The sequence below is a fragment of the Pleurodeles waltl genome, chromosome 3_1 (assembly GCF_031143425.1).
Source record: "Pleurodeles waltl isolate 20211129_DDA chromosome 3_1, aPleWal1.hap1.20221129, whole genome shotgun sequence".
Classification (NCBI taxonomy): domain Eukaryota; kingdom Metazoa; phylum Chordata; class Amphibia; order Caudata; family Salamandridae; genus Pleurodeles; species Pleurodeles waltl.
Window position 1 is genome coordinate 1,038,987,209 of NC_090440.1, and position 24,122 is coordinate 1,039,011,330.

Here is a 24,122-nt window from a genome sequence, read left to right on the forward strand (position 1 = left end):
AAACTTCACAGAGACCCATTGGAAGAATACCCTCAACACCACCCATCTTGACTCCTCAACTAACCTGGAAAAGGCCGTCTATAACTTCTCCACCTAGATCACCAACTGCACTGACAGAATTGCTCCTATCAAGCCCACCAAGCCAAGGAGACCCACCAAACAAGCCAGCTGGTACATACTAGAACTCAGGGCCATTAAACAGAACTGCAAATGCTTAGAACGACAGGAGCATCGCAGCAAAGATCCAACTGACAGAAACTCCAACATGTCAACCCTCAAAAAATACCATCAACTCCTAAAAGACACAAAAAGATGTGCCTTAATGGACTGCATCGAAGCCAGCTGCAACCACAACAAGGAACTCTTCAACATGGTCAGAGAGTACTCCTGCCCATAAGCCATTGAGAACACAATCTTCCCTGCGAAGGAACTCTGCAACACCCTGGCGGATTACTTCCACAACATGATAGCAATCATCCACAAAAACTTTGAACCCGAACCCACCGACCTTGACAGCCATCTCACACCAATGGACACCACCCACGACCATCCACTCACCGCATGGCAAAAATTCACTACACGGAGCACCTCAGCCATTGTAAATTCTGTCCACCGTGGAGCACCCACGGACCCCTGCTCCCCCCACCTTTTCAACCTCAGGAGCAATGAAATCAGCAGTTAACTTACCTCTGTCCTCAATGCATCCATCTCCAGAGCCACCTTCCCGGACCAATGGAAACACAAAGAAGTCAGACCACTCCTCAAGAAACCTTCTGCCAACACAAGCCAACTCAAGAACTACTGCCCTATCTCTCTGCTTCCCTTCGCAGCCAAAGTCCTTGAGACGGCTATAACCCATTGACTCACCAAAGACCTGCAGATCAACAACCTGCTGGACAGCCCTGATTTCAGCCACCAATGACTTCAGGCCCTTCCTCAACCAGGGAGAGACTGTGGCTCTGATCCTCCTTGACCTCTCAGCAGCATTCAACACCGTATCTCACCACACCCTCATCAAGAGACTCCGCCCAGTGATGTAATGAAACTGGAGGCTCCCCCTGCAAAGAACATTGAGAGAGCTCCCCTTCAGATTCACTTAGGCCAGGGGCTGGGCTGAGGGGAGCCCCTGGAGCTCCGTGGCCCCTATGTGTTTCAGGGGGTGCGGGGGCCTTTGTTATGCCAGTGACTCTGCGACATATGGATCCAGGGAGATGCCCTGATATGGATCGCATCCTTCCTCACAGGATGACCCAGAGAATCCACCTACCACCATTCACTTCGGAACCCAAGAACATCATCTGCAGCGTTCCTCAAGACTCATTGCTCAGCCCCACCCAGTTGAACACATACATGACGTCCCTGGCCAGCATCATCAGAACCCATGCCCTCAACATCACATCCATTGCAGATTGCACCTAACTCATCCTCTCGCTCTCAGAAGACCCCTCCGCCTCTAGGACCAACTTCCACAACTGCATGACGAGTGTCATCAACCTGATGAAGACCAACTGCCAGAAGCTTAACACAAACATGATGGAGGGCTGATTTTTGGGAACACCTCCTGCCCATGGGACAACTCCTGGTGGCCCCCCAAACTCGGACTCACACAAACAGACCACACCCACAAACTCAGCGTCATCCTGGACAGTAAACTTCCCATAAGACACCAAATCAATGCAGTCTCCTTCACCTGCTTCCAAACCCTCTGCCTGCTCCGAAAGATCCTACAGAGGGCTCTCCATCAACACCAGGAAATCAGTCACCCAAGCCCTGGTAACCAGCTGGCTGGACTACAGCATCACACTCTACGCAGGAGTCACCACCCAACTCCTAAAGAAACTCCAGACAATAGAGAAGTCAGCAGGTGGACTCATCCTGGACATCTCCAAATGGACCCACATCACCCCTTACTTAAGGAACCTTCATGCGCTCTCCATTCATAAAAGATGCAGATTCACATTGCTGTTACTCGCCTACAACGCCATCCATGACAGAGGACCAGCATACATCAACCACCGCCTGATTTTCCACCAACCCTCCAGACAGCTGCGCACCTCCTCCCTGGCCCTCATCGACACCCCCTGCACCTGCTGAAGCAATAGTGGAGAATGTTCCTTCTCCTACCTTGCCACCAAGTCTTAAACAGTCTTTCTCTGCACCTCGGAGCATCACTCTACCTCCTGGAATTCTGGAAGGGAATCAAGAGCTGGCTTTTTGACTGCCTCCAGCAGGAACAATGCGCCTGGATACCCACACGGGTGATTAGCTGCATTTTTCAAATTCTAGTTGATTGATTGATTGAAGCCATAATAACAGGACAGACAGTCCTCAATGATTTCACAATTAAAAGAGTTCTCTGTAGGCCCAGAGAAGAACTGGGGCAAGCCAGTCAATCACATGGCTCACATGGGTCAAACCTAAATCTTCATAAATGAATACCGTGAGCTTCCTGGACCAAGTCCAGGCAGCCGCCTATAAAAGCGATTTTCTTTCCTCCGAACCTTATTGCAATCTCTGAACCACCATATGCCAGCACCATAAGTGAGAACAGGTAAGCACTTTAATTTGTACATGCACAGCAGGGGTTTTATAGGTTTACTTCTCACTTTGGTAGGTACATTAAACAGAGCAGGGCCAGATTTAGGGCAGTGCGAGCGGTGCAGCCGTACCGGGTGCTGACCTAGATTAGTGGGCGCTGACCTCAGGGGGGGGGGGGAGGGGTGCTGTGCTTATCAGTAATTTAGGAACTTGTGATTTAAAAGCACCTGCTGAAAAGTTCCTTGTGCATTCAGCCTTCGGGAAGCAATTAAAATTTCAAGATACCTCTTGTGATTAATGCTCCTGCTAGGGAGAGATCTATGCATACTTGCATGCCAAGAAGAGGAGGAAATTAGTTTCTCCAGTCTTCCAATGTGAAATATGGGACTACAGTTTAGTCAAACCCAGTCTGTACTATTTCGTATTCCTTAGGAGGCAAATGTAGCGCAAAATTAGTTTGCTCAATTTCTTTTTTTTCCAAATGAAGATATTTTAAAAAATGAGTTTCCAGTGTTTAAGCCATTTTTGATAAGTAAAACGATGCATTATTATCAGACATAAATACATTTTAAGTATGATTTAAAATATGTTGACTGCACTGTTGTAAAAAACGTTTGGGCATGGCCAGTCAGCACGAATAGTGCAAATGCATTTGTCCCGTGTGTTTTGCACTGCTGCTAGTATGTCGCAATCCGGAGACAGAGTAATAACGCGCTCTCCTCACATGAACAAATTGTGTGTTCGAGAACAGACCACTTTATCTCTCGTTTTAACTTATTCACCGTAGCTGACGAAAGAGGGAATGCCTAGTGCGGAATTCTGACCTAACATGCAATATGTGTTCTGTGTTCTCTGCATTCATTCTGTATTTTGAGTGCATCTTCCGAGTGTTCTCCGGGGTCCGATCAGCCGGTAGAAGGACCGGGATTGTTGATCTGGGGAGGACGCTCGTAGATGGGCTTCCTATGCTTGAAACTATTTCTTAAAGAAATGAATTCTACTTTCACTACGCTGTTGTTTCATATAGTAGAGGAAACAACCACAACATTATGGCGACGACTGGTAGAAATATTGTTCATGTAATTTATTTTTCGGAGCCCATTGATTTCACGGTGATAACTCATTAACCGAGACGCTAATCAATGGCACGGCGCTACTTCATTACTGAGAAACCGATCAGTGGTGCAGTAATTCAGGAGTAATACTCACGTGTGATATCTTGTGTAGTTGCACCATCGCATAGGATAAGAAGGTACTTTTTAACTTACGTCATTATTTTGGAATGTAACTTCTTGCAGGTATTTAGTTGCCAAATCTTGGGGGCTCTGACTACTTGAGATCTGACATGTTTGAGCATTGTCTGGGCTCCTGGGCGAAGGTGTTTTACACTCACCGTTTTTTGAGTGTCTTTTGAACACCATTATCCAGCTCATGGCATTTGCAATGCGCTCGCTGAAACGTGCTTGCCGAGCTTGCGAGGAACTGGAACTCCCTAACTTATTCGCTAGCTGACGTCGGTACAAGCAGACTCACAACACATGCGTCACTCTTTGCGTCTTCAATGTGGTCAGGTATTTTGGATGTCCAATGAGCGGTACCGTAGCAATGACCTGTAGAAGGCTATTCGTCGTTACGCTTACTAAGGCACAACGTGTCTCATCAGGAGCAATTACTCAACTTTCACAATTTTAGGATTTTAAGTATTGGTGTCAGGCACACCCTACTTGCATTATATTCTTGATAACAGCTTGCCTGTCAACCTTCACATTCCTTGCTTCTGGCGACAGGCACACCTCTATTGTCTCATTCAGCCTGCTTGTCATTGTTTCTATTTTATTCCTTACGGTGACAGGCACACCTTCTTTATGTTACATACTTGATCACAATTTACATATGCATGTTGTGTGAGCATTTGATACGTTTTTTTGTATTTTTTTTTCTTCTCAGATTTCTACTACTTCTTGTATTTAATACACCTTTATCATTTTTTTTGCGCTCAGCAAAAATCAACAACTTTTCAGCACTTCCAGCTAACTATATGATATTTCTTCTTCATTACTATTTTGTGCATCTTGGCCAGCAGCTGCAAATTTGAGAATGCTATAGACCAGTATCTTAGAAACCAAATTGTACTGAATTGTTATTCAAGAATTTATTATGTAATTATTTTGTGTTTCGTCTTTGTTTTTTTATTAATATAATTGTACTTATGCATTCATTGTTTTTCTGTTGTTATAAAAGGGGGAGAGGTAGTATTCTGACGTAACATGCAATATGTGTTCTGTGTTCTCTGCATCCATTCTGTATTTTATCGGTTGAATGCATTTTCCAAGCATTCTCCAGGGTGCTCTCTGCTGGTAGAAGGACTGGGATTGTTGATCCGGGAGGACGCTCGTAGATTGGCTCCTTACGCTTGAAGTTATTTCTTAAATAAATGAATCTTACTTTCACTATGCTGTTGTTTGATGTATTAGAGGAAACAACCACAACACATAGGGTTGAAGGGAGCCATAAGTGCTGGACGTTTTAGGACATAGCACTGTCTTTCTTTTTTATAGAAGATTATGTTCACAGAGGAGCGTTCTAAGACACTCCCTTGTCACTCGCATTGTAAACCAAAATGTGAGTTTTGGCATTTCATCTAGGTGCTAAGTTGTATTCAGAGCTGCTATTCCAATGTGCGTAGTTTCCGAGATGCTTCTTTGAGGGCTTCTTTGTGCATCTCACTGAAAGCCCCACCCCTCCTTCCCTACCCCTATTACATACAGCCACCCACTCGGCAGAGCGAAGTATGCTGCTGCTGTTGGTTTCCACTTGAGATCTCCTAAGATGTGTCACACTGAGCTGTTATAAGCCATTCATGCCAGGCACACACTGCCACTGGGCCCACACCAGCAAACCACTCCCTGAATTCATTAATTAGTTATTGAATACATCCCCGGGACATTTCCCACCTGGGTGGCATATACAAAACAAGCGCAGGAGACCGTGCTTGTTTTATCTTTTAATTTTTGCCCTGGATATTTCTGCGGCATAATAAAAAAAAAAAATGCTATTTGGCCCCACCGGGGACCATGTCAGTCCACACCGCCAGGCATAGGGGATCAGGGTGTTCCTACCCTGCCCCTTCTTTTTTCTGCCTTTTTTCTTAGGACTCAGACAAGTCAGCGTCCCAAGACGGTTGCCAACACTTCCTGGTTGAAGTGTTGATAGCCAATCAGATCTCAGCATGAGATCTATCGGATCCGTGGAGGATTTACATCCCTAGATATATACATTTCCTTTTCATTCAATATCACCAAAACTACTGAACAGATTTACACTGACTACTACAACCCTTGCCAAAAATGAGTAAAGTGTAGTGTTTGGATGTGAAGATGTGGGCACTATTGGCTTATATCTTGGCATTTACTGTTTTCCCATCCTGGCGCCTTGATGCAAGCAGTGTTTGCTATTGGGGGATGTTGGACTTTTTGCCTTACGCAGGGTCATCCCCAGTCTTTCTGCCTCCTTCCTCCTGGTTTTTCTGACCTCTCGCTGTTGGCTCTAGGACTCTGAGCACTTTATCACTGCTGACCAGTGCTAAAGTGCAGGTGCTCTCCCATCTAAAGTTGGTATGATTGGCTTATACCTAATTGGCATATTTAATTTACCTATAAGTCCCTTGTACAGTGGTATCTCTATACCCAGGGCCTGTAAATTAAATACTACTAGTGGGCCTGCAGCACTGCTTGCGCCACCCACTGAAGTAGACTTTCAAACCTGTCTCAGGCCTGCTAGCGCAGCCTGTGTGCGCAGTTTTCTGCTTCAGGGACCTGGCATCTAAGTTTACCTGCCAGGCCCAGAACTCCCCTTTTACTACATGTAAGTCACCCCTAAGGTACGCCGTAGCTAGCCCTATGGGCAGGGTGCCATGTATGTAGAAAGGCAGGACACGTGCCATATTGCATGGCCTGTCCTAGTAGTGACAAACAGCCTAACTTGGTGTCTCACTGCTGTGAGTGCTGCCTTCTCATAGGATTGCATTAGAAATGCCCTGCCTTATGTGTAAGGGTTATTGTCTGTTTTATGAGGGGTAGCGTAGGCGTGTTTGGTATGGTTGTGATGGTGATAATAAATGCTGCTTACTGGTGTGGGTGTATCTTTTATTACTGTCACAGAAATGCCACTTCTAGAAAGTGCGTATTTATCTTTGCTTATGACTCTGGTGTTTTGCAGCTTGACTTCAATCCACGTCTGGGCAGAGTGACAGTCGGGGCTTTGTGCATACTTTTCAGACAGCCTGTACACAGGGAGGGTGGAGGTGTCACAGAGGTGCATCTGCATACTGAATAGTCTTCCTGGGCTGAGAGAAGGAAGAGGCGGGGCACACCTGCATTTGTAAAGACTGTGCCCTGGCCTCACACAATAGGGTCGTTAACCCCCCACTGATGTTTGGAGCCTGTGCTGAAAGGAGAGAGGGGGCACTCCCAGAACCTGTTGTAACTGGCTGGAACCTCCTCTCCCTACCATTGTAAAACACTGTAAGAACTGACTATAAGTACAGGGGAATTTTCCCCACAATTTGAACTCTCTTGGAACTTGAAACTGGACACAGAACGCTGATGAATGGACTCACCAGGAAACCGCCTTGGACTGCTGCTGCTGTGCTAACCTGTGACCTGCCTGGTCACTAGGAGGAACTGCCATCATCTGCACCCCTTGTGCTGGCCTGTAGCTGGGCCCACCAGCCTTGTGCTCCTTCCTGCTTCCTTGTTCCCAGGGGCAGGGTGCCATGGTCCCTGACCCCTGAACTTTTCCCTGCACGGGGAGTGCTGCCTTTGCGCTGAGAGAGCGCTCTTCGGTGCCATCAGGCACTTCAAGGCACTGGATTCTGGCTAAAAAGATCACCGCCGCAGGCGGGGCTGCAGAGGTGTCCTGGCGCTTTGAAAACTGCTTTACTTTTGGTCCAGGTACTCCACCGCCGCTGCCTGTTTTTTACATTTTTTAATTGCATCGGAGCGCGAGGATCGTGCTTAGCTCAGTGCCCCTGGGGCACGAGAAAACCAATGCGGAAAGAATCAGGAGCAAGCCTGCTCCTAGCGGTGCCCCCGGGGTAGGGATCGCTCCAAGGAGTGCCCCCGGGGTACCGGCCGGCTTGACCTTGTGCCAGCGTTTCGTCCGGGCAAGAGGGAGAGGAGGACGCCTCTCCCTCACTTGCTCAAGCCCCGTAGGGCTCTCCCTGACCGTGCGGGTGGGGCGGCAGCCTCATTGGAGGCTCGCCCGTGCCGCAGGCTCTCTGGTGGGCCCCCTCGTGGGCCAAGGGCAATTGTGAAGGGGTCTCCCTTCGTGGAAGGGCCCACGGAGGCCCAGGGATACCCCAGGAGTTCCCGGGTCCCCGGAGGGCCCCGTTTGCAGATCGGAGGGGGTGCGTGGCGCCCCCCTCCTTACTCCCAGGATTTCCCTGACCTGGGCCCCCCTGATCACGGGTCCCAAAACGGGCCCGTCAGGAATTCGGAAGGGAGCGTGCTGCCCCTCTCGGTCCCTAATGCTCACAGGAGGCCCCCATTTTGCGCAGAGGAGTGTCGGGGGCCCCATTGTTCATTCTAGGCACTGGAAGTGCCTCTTCATCAAGACAGGTACTTTTAAAAGGACCAATATAATTATAATCGAAGTTCTTTCTAAAGACTTTGCTAATTGTGATATATTACCTACCTGTTCTATGATGCTTTTACATATATGTGCAAATGTTCCTTCTATGGGCATGACTTGCTAATATGTTTCCCTAACTTGCCATATGTTTTCTAATGTTCCTACTATGGGCGTTTTATGATATTCTTATGAAAAGTGTTCTAATGTGATAACGTGTGTCCTGACTACTGCTTATGTTGCAGAATACTGAGTAACCTGTGTGTTATGTGTGACTACTGCTAATTGGCAGGGTAAGTAATGTGTAACTTTCTGACAACTGCTAAGGTAGCAGAATAGTACTGATATGTGATGTTTGGTCTAATAATTACGTTGTGTACAATACAGTATATTTTCACATAATCTGGTGTGTTTCCTTTGTGGTGGGGATATTGTGTCACATGTGTTGTGTGTGTTGTGCAAACGCTTTACACATTGCCTCCGGGTTAAGCCTGACTGCTCGTGCCAAGCTACCAAGGGGGTGAGCAGGGGTTATCTTGGATGTGCAAGTCCCTTGTCCTGACTAGAGTGGGTAAGTTCTGCCTGGCTGAGGTGCATACCGTAGCCAACCAGAAACAGGGGAGAAGAAGGGTGGGAGCGTCTGGTATGCGAGACGCTGTTGTTATTAGTACAGGGGTTGGAGCCCGCCTGTCTCTCATTATTTGTTGGTTTGCATGGCACTCTTCTTTACAGCCTCGTAATTCTTCAAGGCATGTCTGGCATCATTTCCGTTCCTCAGTGTTTAGCAGGGATCAAGCACTAGTTTATTTCAAATTAATTAGTGCCCCTCCGCTGCTCCGGACGTGATCGAGGTACTATTTTGTTCTAACTTCAAGTACCCCACAAAGAGAAGGCTTGCCAATGGAAAAACGTGCCTAGTAGGACAAACAAAATTGCGAAGTTTTATTTTTTAAAGCTCACTTTGTTTTATTTTGTTCAGTCCTGTTTTCTAAGTTTCCACTCATGTTTTTCTTTTGTTTTTGCTCGTGGGCGCTATTGTCAAAACATGACAATTAACTTGTTCGACATATGCAAGACTCATTGCGTTGCAAATTCTTGTTCTTATATGGTTTCAGAATAACTTTGCATTTTTTCCATATACAATTATATCATACCTAGCCAAGGATCGGTATTGGTACGTGCTTATGTAATGTATATGTTAAATGCAGCCTATTTATACTTAGTCAACTTGTAAAATCCGGAAAGTAAACGTTGCCTTTTTTGTTTATGCTTCAGATCGGAGCAGGTCAAATGGACTGTAATTTACTAAATGTCATAAGGCAAGAAAAGGAACAATGTTTCGAGCTTCTGGCGGAAGAAAAACAGAACTTATCTAAACATCAACGGCTTATGGAAGGTAAACTAGTGTTTTATCAATAACGATATCATGGTGTTTATGCACATGCACTTAATAAGGACGAACAAAGCACAGTACGGCTTCCAATTGCAAAGGATTCCCTCATTAACTATAAAAAAAAATCCCTGGTTGTTTCAGCCAAGGTGGGATGAACGAACAGATGTAAAGTGTCAATTCTGAACATATAGGGTGGTAAGACATTCTTTATTAAATTTTCAAGTGTCAAAAAACGATAACAGCAAAATACACAGAAAAAACAATATATTTGCATTACATAGACAAAACGAGTACAAGTAAAATATAATAATAATCACATATGGATTTAGAGAATTAGCTAAGAGGTATGTTCCACAAACAAATATTGATAAAACCAGTTCAAGCATATGATTATATTATTATGGAAATTAAAAAAATTAAGTCAAGTGAATAGCTTAAAAAAAAGAGAAAGAAAATATACAATTACCAGTATCATGCCTTCAAATTTAAACGTGGTTTACAGGTCTAAAAAAGGACCCCATACAGAATCAAAAGTATATAAGTTACCATTCAATTTTATATATAATCTTCTCAGAGTGTGCTACCTCAACCATATCTTTCAACCAAGAATTAAATGTCGGGACAGCATCTGATTTCCAAAAGTGTGATATATTTATTTTAGCGAACCTCAGAGCTGTGGAAAGCCATGTAAAGGTATGTGCAGAATGGATGTCAAACCTGTTGTATCATGTAGTAATGATAGACGAGAAGAAATAAATAATTGAACAGTTGAGTATTTCTTTATATGGCTTTCAATTTGTGACCAGAAAGAACACTTTTTTGAACAACCCCATTTTATATGAACTATATGACAATCCTATTATTGACATGATTTAGCAGGAGTAGAACTAGAACTAAGTTTAGTGGTATGGAGTTTAGCAGGAGTCCAGTGCCATTGATGTAATATTTTAAAATGGTGGGCATGAGTCTCTAAGACTCTTATTATGATTTTCCAGTAGTATTGTTCATTCTTTGTCTGAGAAAGTTGTGTTCAGTCATAAAGACCAACAGGATCTCAAATTATTGGATGTGTCATTAGAAAAGGAGTAATCGACTAATATAGAATACAAACCTGAAATTATACCTTTACAATTCTTCCAAATATGAATATATTGTGCAATTGGTGATTGAAGAAGCATTTCTTGTGATTTGACTAAGGCGGAATTAAGAACAGAAGCTAATTGATTAAAATAATTGATCTGTAACCCTGGAAGGTTCAACTCTTCTTGAAGTTGTGCAAAGGATTTTAAATAATTTGGCTGTGTAAACGTATCAGAGTTTGTATTTATTTTGTATTTGCTCTAAATATGCCAATTGAGTTATTTTCCATATGATTATTGTCTGCATTATTCCATAATGGAGCCTGAGAGTGTAAACGAGTGTGAGATTTTCTAATTTTATGGGCTTTTTTGCAAAGATAACTGGGAAGAGTGTACAATAGAGTTAAAGGACTTTGTTAAACAGGGACTTTTAATATAATAAATAGCAAAAGGTGCATTGGTTTTAAGTAAAGATTGTTCAAGTTTAACCGAAAGTGGGATACTCCAATATGTAGGGAGCATAATAATAGAGTGGGTCAATTGTTGAGCTGTCCAGTATATTTTTAGATCGGGAAGATGTAAACCACCTTTCAATGAAGAGGAATATAACTTTGAACCACTTAAAGGAGGGTTATCATCCCCAAAACAATGAGATGTCAAGGAAGACGTTGACTCAAAAAAGTTTGTAGTTGCAATTAATGAAATCATGCCAAAGATATAGTTGAATTTAGGGATCGTATTCATTTTCACAATTTGTATTCTGCCCCAAATTGACAGGTTTAGGAGTGAGCAGCGTTGAAAATCTCTTTTAATTTGGTGAATAATGGAACTTAAATTATCCATAATCATATTTTCAGACCAGGATTGAGAAGTATCCAATGATATTTAAGTTGAGAGCATTTCCATTTAAGAGGAAGGGTGCCTATAGAGGCAATAGTACTAGTATTAGCCGTTGGTAAAGCTTTACATTTGGACCAATTGATTTTATACTTGGATGAGACATTAGTTAAAATTGAAATCAAAGAGGTAGCTGAGGCTCCTGGTGTGAAGGGATCAAAAGTATGTAATTTGCGTATTAGAAGAATTTAATTTCACTGACAGGAGATGTAATTCCTTTTATATTTACATTTTCTCTTATCACTGTGGCTGATGGTTCAAGAGCAAAAAGGAATAACAATGGAGATAGTGGACATCCCAGTCTTGTACCATGCTATATATTAAGGTATTGGGAGGTGACACCATTGCATGTAACAGCAGCAGAAGTAGAATGATACATGCGCTTAGTTAAAGTGATAAAATCTTTTCTGATGCCCATCTTTTCCATCGGATGAAACAAATATCCCAATTCCACCCTGTCTAAAGCTTTTTCTGCATCTAAGTACAACAAGATATTCTCCTCAGTATTATTACATAGTTGCCAGAATAAAGGTAATGTATGGAGGTGGTTGGTAAAAGATCGACCTGAATCGAAACCACCCTGAGAAGGGTGGATAGGAAATGTAATGACCAAATTAGGCCCAGTAGCTAAGATTTATGCCAGTATTTTAACATCAGAGGTAATTAATTATATAGGTCTGTAACTGGAACATTCTAAGGAATCTTTTGTGGGTTTAGGGATTACAGTGATGCAAGCTCATAGGAAATCAGAAGGTAAATGTCCCACATGTAATGCTTCATTAAAAACGGATTCCAGGATTGGGACTGTGCATGTTTTAGTAATTTTGCAGTGTTCCACAGGTAAGTCATTTTCTCTAGGGGCTTTAGTAGTAGCAGAACATTCAATAACCTTAAATATTTCTTCTGTTGTGAGTTCCCCTCTGAACTTTCTCTTTGTTTCTGTTTTATATTTGGAGGAGTCATATTTGCAAAAAAGGTGTTCATATTTATTATCTTAACAATTTAGAGAGGCATAAAGAGATTCATAATATTTTTGAAATTGTGTCAGAAGGACGAGTAAGTTAATCGCCTCTATGATTTTTAATAGCAGGGATTACTCTGGAAGATTATTGTTGTTGTAGCTGAAAAGCTAAAAGTCTCCCAGCTTTTTCCATACTTTCATAATGACAAATAAGAAATAAACATTTTTCAGTATGAGAGGTAAATACGTTGTTGAGTTTGAATTTTGCAACAAGTCTTTTCTTATATATTTCTGGAGATTTCATTAGGTAATGTTCAGCTGTAAAAGCAGACATTTTTCTCTCAAGATTTAACCTAGCATCATTTAACTGATTTTTAAGAAGAGCAGAAACTTTCATAATCAGACCTCTTATAACGGATTTAACTTGCTCCCCTTAAAATACCTGCACTGTTGACAAGCAACTCCAAAGGTTAATTGACTTAGCATTCATTGTTTTCAAACGGCAAAAAGCCACCCACTGGAAGGCACCACAGCCCCCCAATCATGACAGTTGGTTGCGAGTTTTGCTACAGCAATCCCATGCTGAGGCCCAAACACTGTGCAATTTACAGCATAGAGAACTAGTACAGGGTGGTTCCGACATCTGGGACATCTTCATCGTTAACATGGAGGCCAAGGATGACACAAGTCCACCTTAGACTTATCGCAGACATTGATACATGTGATTGACTTGTACTCCTCTAGGATTGTATCCTCTTGGTGGTTGGTTGATGAGGTTGCCCTGGCTTTCATACTAGAGGCGGCACTAAAAGAGGGGTGGCGTGTGGGAGTCCTTGACACCCCTATTGTCCTCTCCATTGAGACTTAGCCCATCCTACTCTTCAGCTCATACTAATATTGCTCGACGCCCCCCTCCAACATACCAGCGTATCTTGCCCCTATGGTGCACGTGCGTGCCCTACGTCCCCCCGCTCCCTTGGGATCCTTGCCTTGCACCTCCTCCAATCTGTAGAGAGGCGGCGAAATTCTGGACAAATGGCATAGTTTACTGTTGATGTTTTACTTGTATCTCTGTTTATATGATATAAGGAATGTCTTTATTCCCGTGTATCTGCAGTGTCGCTTTAGGAGTGTTTCACCTTGTGTGTCACTGTCAAAATAATAAAGAGATAAAAAAAAATACCTGCACTGTTAACCTAATGTTCATTATCTTTCAAAAATTATTTGACATGTAAGCAGAGTTTAGCTTTTTAATGAGGGGTTTTATAAGAAGAGAGATTAAGGCCCTCATTATGAACATGGCGGTCCATTCCGCTCTGCCGGCGGTGGCAGTAGAAACCGCCAACAGAGGAGCGGTCCAGACTGCCAGATAATGATCCATACGAAACACAGGCATCCCGCGAACCACCCACTGCCAGGAGAGGAGTGCTGCCGATGACGGCAGAGTCCGCCCACAGGCTGTCGGAAACGCCCAACCCGCCCATCAAATTATGAACCACCATTCCTCTGCCAGTTCCGGGGCGGGAACCACCGCCACACAAAGCCAGGCGGAAATGAACAAAATATAAGAAACCACGCACCGGAGTCCCGCAGAACACGCTGCGGCAGCCATAGATAGAGAGCTGCAGATCATGCCAGCCCTGCTCCTTGCCATATACCTCCACGACCAAGACCGCTGACGAAGACGACGATGGTAAGTACTGCAACCTATGACACAATGGAGGAAAGGGCACAGTTACATACCCACTAACTCCACCCATCCCCAACCCTTCACAGCAGCACAAGTCATACACCCCACACTTACCTGACACAAGGCACATCCAACGGCGTGCAGCCCAAACACAAGCCACACAGAAACTTTATTCACAAGCTCACAGAGCCAAACAGTGCAAACAGGGCCAATGGCCAGTCCATATTTTCCCAATTGTCATGGGCCACAATGGGCCCAACCTGACTCCAACAAGTGCTTGGTATTCCACATAATGGGGCACCATATGGGCATCCAGGCACCTCACGGACGGGGGGCAGAGGGTGGTGGGGATTTTCGACGGGTGTGGGCATTTGACTTTCTTTTGGAAGGTGGAGGGGGGTGGGCTTCTCCTTTGAAGGGGTGGGGGCTGTTTGGCTTGGTGGAGCTGGATGTCCTAGGCTCTGTCTGGGCCTTCTTCTAATCTGGGGAAGGGCACAGGAATGGGAAGGGCGGACAGGGGTGGGCTGTGATGTGGAAGGAGTGGAAAGGGCAAGGAGGTGGGGATGTTTGGGGACAAGACGGGGTGGGCCAGTGGGTTGGAAGAGGTCAGCACAGGAGAGGAAAAGTTTTTTTGGAGCAATTGGGGTGGGTGTGGATGAGGGCGTGGGAGTGGAGGCAGAGGGAGTGGATGTATGGGGTGTAGGGGTGGGTGTATTGGGTGCAGGTGACTGCTCAGTATACTGTGGTGTGGTGGATGTCTGATGGGTGGGCGTCTTGGTGCTTTGTGTGTTTTGGGAAGTGGGGGGGTGGACACAGTGGGAGAAGACAGACAGCTAGTGTGGATGTATGTTGAGTGGGTGTTTGCAAGTCTGGTGAGTGTGCTGCATGTGTCAACTACAGTAGAGGTGGTGAGTGCCGGTGTGGTGTATGGGGGGCTGTTTGGCTTGGTGGAGCTGAATGTCCTAGGCTCTGTCTGGGCCTTCTTCTGATCTGGGGAAGGGGCACGGGAATGTGAAGGGCGGACAGAGGTGGGCTGTGATGTGGAAGGAGCGGAAAGGGCAAGGAGGTGGGGATGTTTGGAGACAAGACGGGGTGAGCCAGTGGGTTGGAAGAAGTCAGCACAGGAGAGGAAAAGTTTTTGGGGAGCAATTGGGGTGGTCGTGGATGAGGGCATGGGAGTGGAGGCAGAGGGAGTGGATGTATGGGGTGTAGGGGTGGGTGTAGTGGGTGCAGGTGACTGCTCAGTATACTGTGGTGTGATGGATGTCTGATGGGTGGGCGTCTTGGTGCTTTGTATGTTTTGGGAAGTGGGGGGGTCGACACAGTGGGAGAAGACAGACAGCTAGTGTGGATGTATGTTGAGTGGGTGTTTGCAAGTCTGGTGAGTGTGCTGCATGTGTCAACTACAGTAGAGGTGGTGAGTGCCGGTGTGGTGTATGGGGTGCAAGTACGGATGTCTGCTATTGTGGTGAGTGCAGGAAGAGGAGCAGTAACAGTGAGTGAAGGTGCAGTGCATGAGGGTGTGGATGTAGAGGGGACAGACAGGGAGGCGGAAGAGGTGGGCACACTGGGGGAAGTGGACGTTGTTGTGTGTGCAGGTGTATGTTGGCTATGTGAATGCTTGTGGTGGGAGGTGTGGTGCTTGTGTTTGGAAGTGTGCTTCTTGTGTGTTAATGTGCTTGTCAGCATGTCTGAATGTGTGCTTTGGACGGGTGAAGGGAGTGGGGTGCTGGAAGGGGAAGAGGAGGTTGGAGGGGGGATGGAATGGCCAGGGAAACTGGCTGGCATCCGAGAGGAGGCCAGAGCCTGAAAAGATCTCTGTAGGGAAGCCACGGCACCGTGAATGCCATCCAGATAGGCATTTGTCTGCTACACCACTGATGCTATCCCCTGGATGGCATTGACAATGGTTGTCTGCCCTACAGAGATGGTTCTCAGGAGGTCAATAGCCTCCTCTGTGAGGGCAGCAGGGCTGACTGGGGCAGGGGAGGAGGTGCCTGGGGCGAAGGAGATGACCACCTTTCTGGGTGGGTGGGCACGAGCAACTCTGTGGGGGGCAGAAGGGAGGGTGGTGATGGAATGGGGGGTGGCAGACGATGTAACAGTAGTGGTGTGTGCACTAGTGTCTGCCACTGCCGGGGGTCCCCTATGGGAGGAGGTCTCAGAGTCACTACCTCCTGTGGTAGCAGCCTCCCCTGTGGAAGTCCCCTCGCCCTCCCACCCACTGGTCCCCTGGGCGTCAGTTGTCTCTGCCTCGGAGGATCCGTGGGCCGCTGCCTCCCCACGTGCCGGTGCCTCAGCTCCCTCGCCTGATGTTGATGCTGTACCAGACCAACACAAGAGAACAGGGATGGGGAGACAAAACAGGAGAGACACTTGTAAATAGCTGAATGCAGGTACATAATGGTCAGACATACACACACCCAGAAAACACACCCAACAGGCAGCACCGTTCACTAAGCCCATGGCCATGCCCCTGACTACTGACCAGAATACTGCTCTACACCCATCCCCTGAAATACCTTAGGAGCAGAAGTAGGTGAAACCTGACAGGGACACCCCTACACCCTTTGGGGAACATACAGTAGATGGACACCAGTCAATTTCCCTGCCTCTAAGCAGCATGAGCCCTATTGCACACTGAGACATCCTTCCAGACTGAAGTATGGTCAATGAGTACTCACCTCCTTGTGACTGCTGTGCAGCCGTCAATGGTACAGACCACTTGTGGATATGAAGACCATGGTGGAGCGTCAGATCATAATCACTTACAGACTCACATATGCAACTATTCAGGACCTTTGTGCATTACTGTATCCTGCACTAACTCCGGGAAATCGTAATCAGCATGCCATTCCAACTGAATTGCAGGTGCTCCCCGCACTCCATTTCCTGGCCACAGGCTCATTTCAAGTCACAGTGGGCATTGGTGCTGGATTTTCATAGCCAATGTTCAGCCAGGTACTGACAAGATTTCTGAATGCATTTGTACAACATCTACAATCCTATGTGAGGTTTCCCCAAAGTACTGACCTCCCTGCCATCAAGTCTGACTTCTATGCCTTTGCCAACATTCTCCATGTCATAGGTGCCATCAATGGCACACATATAGCTATCATCCCCCCAAGAGTCAGTGAACAGGTGTACAGAAACAGAAAGAACTTTCACTCCATGAACATCCAATTGGTATGTCCTGCAGACCAGTACATTTCCCATGTGAATGCCATGTTTCCAGGTTCAGTCCATGATTCATTTGTGTTGAGGAACAGTAGTGTGCCACAGAAGATGGAACAACTACAAGAGGACAGAGGGTGGATCATAGGTAAGTTTGCCTGTCACTAACTGACACATTGCAGAAAACCAGCCTGTATGACTATGGGACATTACAATGATGAGTCTGTATTGCACCTTTTCTTAGGTGATTCTGGCTATCCAAACTTGTGTTGGCTCCTGACACCAGTGAGGAATCCCAGGACGGATGCAGAGAGGAATTACAATGAGGCCCATGGACATACTAGGAGGGTAATAGAGCAAACAATAGGTCTCCTGAAGGCTAGATTCCGGTGTCTACATATCTCTGGGGGTTCCCTGGCCTATGAGCCTGATAAGGTGTGTAGAATAGTGGTGGCCTGCTGCATGCTACACAACGTGGCAGTGAGACATTCTATTCCCCTCTTGGAGGTGGAGGGTGCTAAAGGTCCTGATCAGCTACCTCAGAAAGATGATGAGAGTGATGGTGAGGATGAGGAAGATGTCAATTCCAGGAACCAACTGAAAGAAACCCTACTTCCATTAACTGTGTGTGACTTAAGCCTCTCATTGGGGTTGGTGACTAATACTGTCAGTGTGCTCTGTCATATAGGGGGGTCAGTCATGATAGGTCATACATGGCCCACTTCTGTATGGTACTGACTTTAAATATATGCATTCCCTCTTTGCCACCATTTGGGCACACAGGACTACCATCATGCACAAAATTGACAATAAAGTTTTTCTCTGCCAGTTGCATCCATACTCCACTTTGTTCACAGTTTAAGGCAGGGGACAGTGTTACAGGTGTGAAATGTGTTTTATTGGTAGAAGTAAATGAATTGTGCTATTTACAGTGATGGGAGTCGTGAGGGTTGGGGGTCCTCAAAACCAACTTGGTGGCAGCCTTGTTGGATAGTATTGATGGGTCCATTTTGTTGAACAGTACTTCAAATTGCCCTCAGTTAAGTGTTGTTGGGGAATGGGTGGGATGGTTGCTTTGCATTTGTAGCAGAGTCAATTATTGGAGGGGGCCTTGTTCTTAGCTGGGTTTCATGTGCCATATCTTGACCTAAGAGTACGTTTGGGCGCATGGTGTGGAGCTTCTTGGGGTGACATGGTTGGCCCTTGGGTTTCCTGGGAAGGTATTTCCTGGGATGTTTCTGCTGCTTGGGCCATCTGATGCTGGTTGTCCATGGCTGTTGTGGGGGCCTCTTGTCCAGTGTGTGGGTGTCAGACTGGTTTTTCACCAACTGCAGCAGTGCTCCTGCTATGGTGGCCATTGTGGCATTGTGCTCTTTCCACTGCTCCATGGCCTGTGTGAGGGTCTGCCTGCTCATCAGTGTCCAGGGATCCTTTGCCTGTGTCATGTGAGGTGCCTCTGTCCCCCTGGAGGGCAGTGGCACTCCTTGTCCCGTCCGTTAGGGTTGCATGGGTGGTGGTGCCTGTTGGGGGACATAGACATGTCTGTTACATATGCATGTAGGTTTGAGGTGTACAGGGCTGGGCTATTTTGTGCTCGTGTTACTTTCAGTGGCCTTCCAGGGTGCCTTTGTGAGGTTGACATTGCATTTAGCACCAGTGTGGGGTTGCATTGTGGTGTGGGTATTGTTCCATTGTGGGTACGTGCAGGGGTGGGTGGCTGTGCACAGCGGGAGTGATGTGGCCCTTTTAGTGGGTGTGAGGTCATGCAGGGGGGTGGATGTGGTGGGTAATGGCTGGGTGGGGTGTAGGTCCAGATGGGTGTGGGTGGGGTGGTGCATGCATTGCAGCTGTGGTGTATATGGGGTAATTGTAGATGACTTACCCGAGTCCATTCCTCCAGTGAGTCCAGTGAGTCCCTCTGGGTGCAGGATGGCCAGTACCTTTTCCTCCCAGTCGGTTTAGTCGGGTGGTGTTGGCGGCGGTCCTCCCCCAGTCTTCTGCACTGCGATGTGGTGCCTGGATTCCATGCCACGGACCTTCCCCCGCAGGTCATTCCATCTCTTCTGGAGGTCGTCCCTGGTGCGTGGATGGTGTCCCACTGCATTCAACCTGTTCACAATCGTCTGCCACAGCTCCGAAGATTTGTGGCTCCACCTTCAGGATCTCATGCACCATGGTCCTTAACTCCCTCTCGGTGTAGCGTGTATTTTTGGGGGGGGACATGGTGAGTGTGGTGGATGGTGTCGGGACTGAGAACAAGGTAAGGGTGCTATTCTGTGGGTGGGTGTGCGTGTACTGGATGCTGGTGTTCGCTGTCTGGCTCTGGTGCTCTTGTCCTGCTTTCATTGCAAGGGATTGTGGGGTGTGTCTGGGGGTGTTTTATGGGGTTCTGGGTGTGTGTCAGGTGTGTGGGTGATACGCCTATCCAATGTGTGCACTTCTTGCTGTTGAGTCCACTTGCTGCCCGTGGCGGTCGCAGCCGCCAGTGGTCGTCCGACCTCCACTGTCCGCCGAGGTGATTTGTGCATCATTATTTGGAGGGTGGGATGTGGGTGTGCTTGGCGGTGGCGGGGTGGGGTGGGCTGGGATTCCCGCTGACAGAGTCATGGCGGGGAGTGGTGGTCTGGGTATTTTTGGCGGGTTGGGTTTTTCGTTCATTATTGGCGGGTTTCCATTCACGGTCAGCGGTCTTTCCCACCATGTTCGTAATGACCGCCTAAATCTCCATGCAGATTTTGGACGTTGAGACAAATCTATGTTTAAGTGTATAACTATGAGATCATGATCTGAAAGGCTGCTAGGGATAATATCTGTATTCAATACCAATTGCAAAAGTGAAGGGAAGGTTAAGAATTAATCAATTTTAGTTTGAATTAAATGTGGACACAGCATGAAAGACTAGTCCCTTTCCTCTGGGTATAGCAGTCTCCAAAATCTTTATTAAGATCAAGTAGAATATGTCTGTCACTGGTATGGTGAGTTTCGGGCTTCCCTGATCTGTCAACAAATTGGTCAGTAGTTACATCCCAATCTCCTCCAGCCACTGGCAAGGGCAGTGCAGGGGCCCCCTAACAGGGCCCCACAAAGATTTTCACTGTCTGCTTTGCAGACAGTGAAAATCGCGACAGGTGCCACTGCACCCGTCGCACCCCTGCAACTCCGCCGGCGCCATTCCGAGCCGGCTTCATTGTTGAAGGGGCTTTCCTGCTGGGCCGGCCGGCGGTCTTCTGGCGGTCGCCCGCCGGCCCAGCGGGAAAGCCGGAATGGCCGCCGCGGTCTTTTGGCGGGAACCGCTTGGCGGGCGGCGACCGCCGACCGCCGCGGTCAGAATGACCACCTAAGTCTCTTCCTACAACTAGTTGTAACTGTTGTCCAAACCTTACCGGCTTACTAGCAGTACCTCACCAGAAACACAATAGTAAAAGGTGATTTGTAGCAGTCGCTTACGCATGGACTCCAAGTACGATATCTCAGGGTTGTCGTGGTTAAACGGAAATTACCCTTTTCTCATAGATTTATTATGTCTCATACAAACAAAGGCAATAACACAGATGCAGTGAAGTTATAATAGTTTTTATTCAACATAACTGCAATTTGTGATAAGTTGCATGAACTGCAATGATTAGGATAATGAAAATACCAAGCAACAATATCGTGAAGAAGAGAGTCATTGTTATAAAGACCCCCACCATTGTGCAATATATGAAAGAAATATATGTATATGTAAAAGATGGAATAAGCCCTAGTACCCTAAGGAAAATAGGTCTAACCTCCTACCTAAAGGAGAGCTGGGTTCGTTAAACCTAATCTGCCAAAGTCGTGTCCATGAGAGGAGCCCCCAACCCTCGTTACCTTGGAATGAGGTCTCTATCTCAGACTCCGCAGGGACACGAAGACTGGGTCAGCGTCAGGATGACTTCAGCATTGGTATCAGCGATGGTGGCGATGCCCTCTGGTCGGAATCCCTCTGATTATCTATCTATAGTGTGTTGTATTTATACAGATCTACAAGGTCCCCTGACATAAGTTTTATTCATAACAATAGATAACAGGCATGCTTGGGACAGCAATTAATATCAACAATCCCTCGAAAGTATAGAGAGGGAAAATCCCTAAGTGTGAATACCTACTGTATGTTTGTCTTTCGTGCTTGATCTTGACGCCTTGGCGCAGTGACACTGATAATAGAACCCATAACAAGTGGCCTAACTATAAACAAGGCCGCCATCTTAAAGGAAATAAATAATTAAATGGACTAAGACAGAGCAAGCTAAGTAGGTTAAAAGTCACTGGGTGACGGGGCACGAGTTTACAAGCCTACGGCTAAGCTAACTCCTGTTATCCCGTTAAAACAAACTAGGATTCACTACAGAAACACTGTCAGGCCTGTCCACGTTGCCAACTCATTAACCCATCTAATGTCCCTAAGGCCCCGCTCCAACCATTACCTATTATTGAAGTACCATTTACTCGGGTTGGTATGGACGTAGTAGGCCCCTTAACTCCTTCAGTCAAAGGCCACCAATATCTACTGGTCTTGGTCGATTATGCTACCTGTTATCCTGAGGTTATTCCCCTTGCTAGTATGACCACCAGAACGATAGCACAGGCCATGATAGAATTCTTTTCGAGAGTGGGTTTCCCTAAAGAAATATTGACAGATCAGGGGACCCCTTTTATGTCCCGCATCATGGCTGAGATATGCCAGATATTGGGAATACAACAGATTAGAACCTCAGTATACCATCCTCAGACTGATGGTCTCGTAGAACGATACAACCAAACAATTAAAAATCTTCTCTGAAAGGCTATTAATGAATCAGGCAAAAACTGGGAGAGGAAATTACCCTTGGTTCTTTATGCCCTCTGAGCCCATATCCATTCGTCCACCGGACATAGCCCATTTGAGCTCCTCTTCGGACATCAACCCCGCACCTTGCTCGACATGTTGGTGGAGCAATGGGAAGAGGTAGATGCAGAAAGCAAAGACGTGCTCAGTTATGCACAGGAACTAAAAGACACCCTACACAAGGTATGGGAAACTGCGCATACATGTCTGAAAAATGCCCAAGACACTCAAAAAAGGTATTTTGACAGAGCCTCCTCGACCCCGAACCTTAGACTTATGGCAGAAGGTCCTGGTACTATTACCAAGTACAGAGAATAAACTACTAGCCCAGTGGCAAGGACCCTTCCCGATACTCAAACAAGTCACTCCTGTGACTTATAAATTAGAAATTCCTAATGGGAGGAAGCAGATTTACCACATAAATCTCCTTGAACCATGGCATGAGGCGGAAGAAACCTGCCGGGTTTGTCTAGTCAGTACCGCCTCCATTGGAGACCTACCCTTATATCCTTTGAGCTCACAGGAGACCCACAAAAATAAACCCCAATTCGGTACCTGTCTCACTGCGCTACAGAAATCACATTTAACTAGGACAGTACAAAATAACTTAGATGTTTTTTCAAAAACCCCCGGGAAGACCCATTCAATCTCCAATCACATACGGACAATAGGAGAAAAAATAGCTAGACAAAGACCCTATTGGATACCTGAGGCCAGGCGGAAATTGGTAGAACAAGAAGTCGAAGAGATGTTACAGGCCGGTATTATTGAACGGTCTTCTAGTCCCTGGTGCTCTCCCGTCGTCTTGGTATCAAAACCCGATGGTACTATAAGATTTTGCATTGACTTCTGTCAATTAAATGGTCTGTCCCACTTCGACACTTACCCTATGCCCTACATTGATGACTTGTTAGAACGGCTAGGAAAAGCCATATACATGACCACCCTGGACCTAACAAAAGGGTACTGGCAGATACCGGTAAAAGAAGAAGACAAAGAAAAAAACAGCATTTTCCACCCCATCCGGTCTTTATTACTTTAAGTCCTTCCATTCGGTCTTCATGGCGCCCCTGGAACCTTCCAACGCTTAACAGATCTAGTACTGAGGCCATTTCAACAGTATGCAGCAGCCTACTAAGATGACATCATCTATAGTGAATCATGGAAAGACCACCTATCCCATTTAATCAGTATCTTATCTGCCCTAGAGAAGCAGGCCTCACAGCTAATCCAGCTAAATGTAAACTAGGGTACGACTCCATTAATTACCTGGGCTACATTATCGGTCAGGGCACAGTGAAACCCCAGCTGGAAAAAGTGCAGGCCATCAAACAGATTCCTCTTCCCAAACTAAAGAAAGATGTCCGAGCCTTTTTGGGGATGGTCGGTTACTACAGAAGATTCATCCCTCATTTTTCCCACATCGCAGCTCCCCTCACCACCCTATCAGCAAAATCCAAACCTAACCAGATTTCACGTTTGTCTGAAATAGAGAGAAATCGTTTAGAGCTCCTTAAACATCTTCTCACTGTTAAACTTGATTTCCAGCAGCCTTTTCAAGTGCAAACAGATGCATCGGACCAGGGCCTCTGGCTGTTCTCTCCCATGCTGATAAACATGGTCTCTACCATCCCATGGTATTCTTGAGCCACAAGCTTTTGCCCTGGGAGCGGCATTATCCTACCCTAGAAAAGGACTGATTGGTGATCAAGTGGGCCATCGAATCTCTGCGCTATTATTTGACGGGTCGTACCTTTACCTTACTTACCAACCATGCCCCCTTGAACTGGTTGGCGAAGCATAAGGACTCTAATGCCTGAGTTCTCAGTTGGTTCTTATCCCTTCAATCCTTTTTGTTTCAGGTCCATCACTCGCCTGGTCATCTGCTTGCCAATGGTGATTTCCTCTCCCGC

General features: G+C 46.3%; 1 protein-coding gene across 1 annotated transcript in view; it reads left to right on the forward strand.

Annotated features, from left to right (window-relative positions):
- SCTR (secretin receptor) overlaps nucleotides 1-24,122 on the forward strand; it is a 372,442-nt gene that overhangs the window by 104,657 nt on the left and 243,663 nt on the right. The window contains exon 2 of the mRNA XM_069224326.1: nucleotides 9,442-9,562. Coding sequence (XP_069080427.1) covers nucleotides 9,442-9,562 — 121 coding nt within the window. The remainder of the gene's footprint in view (nucleotides 1-9,441; nucleotides 9,563-24,122) is intronic.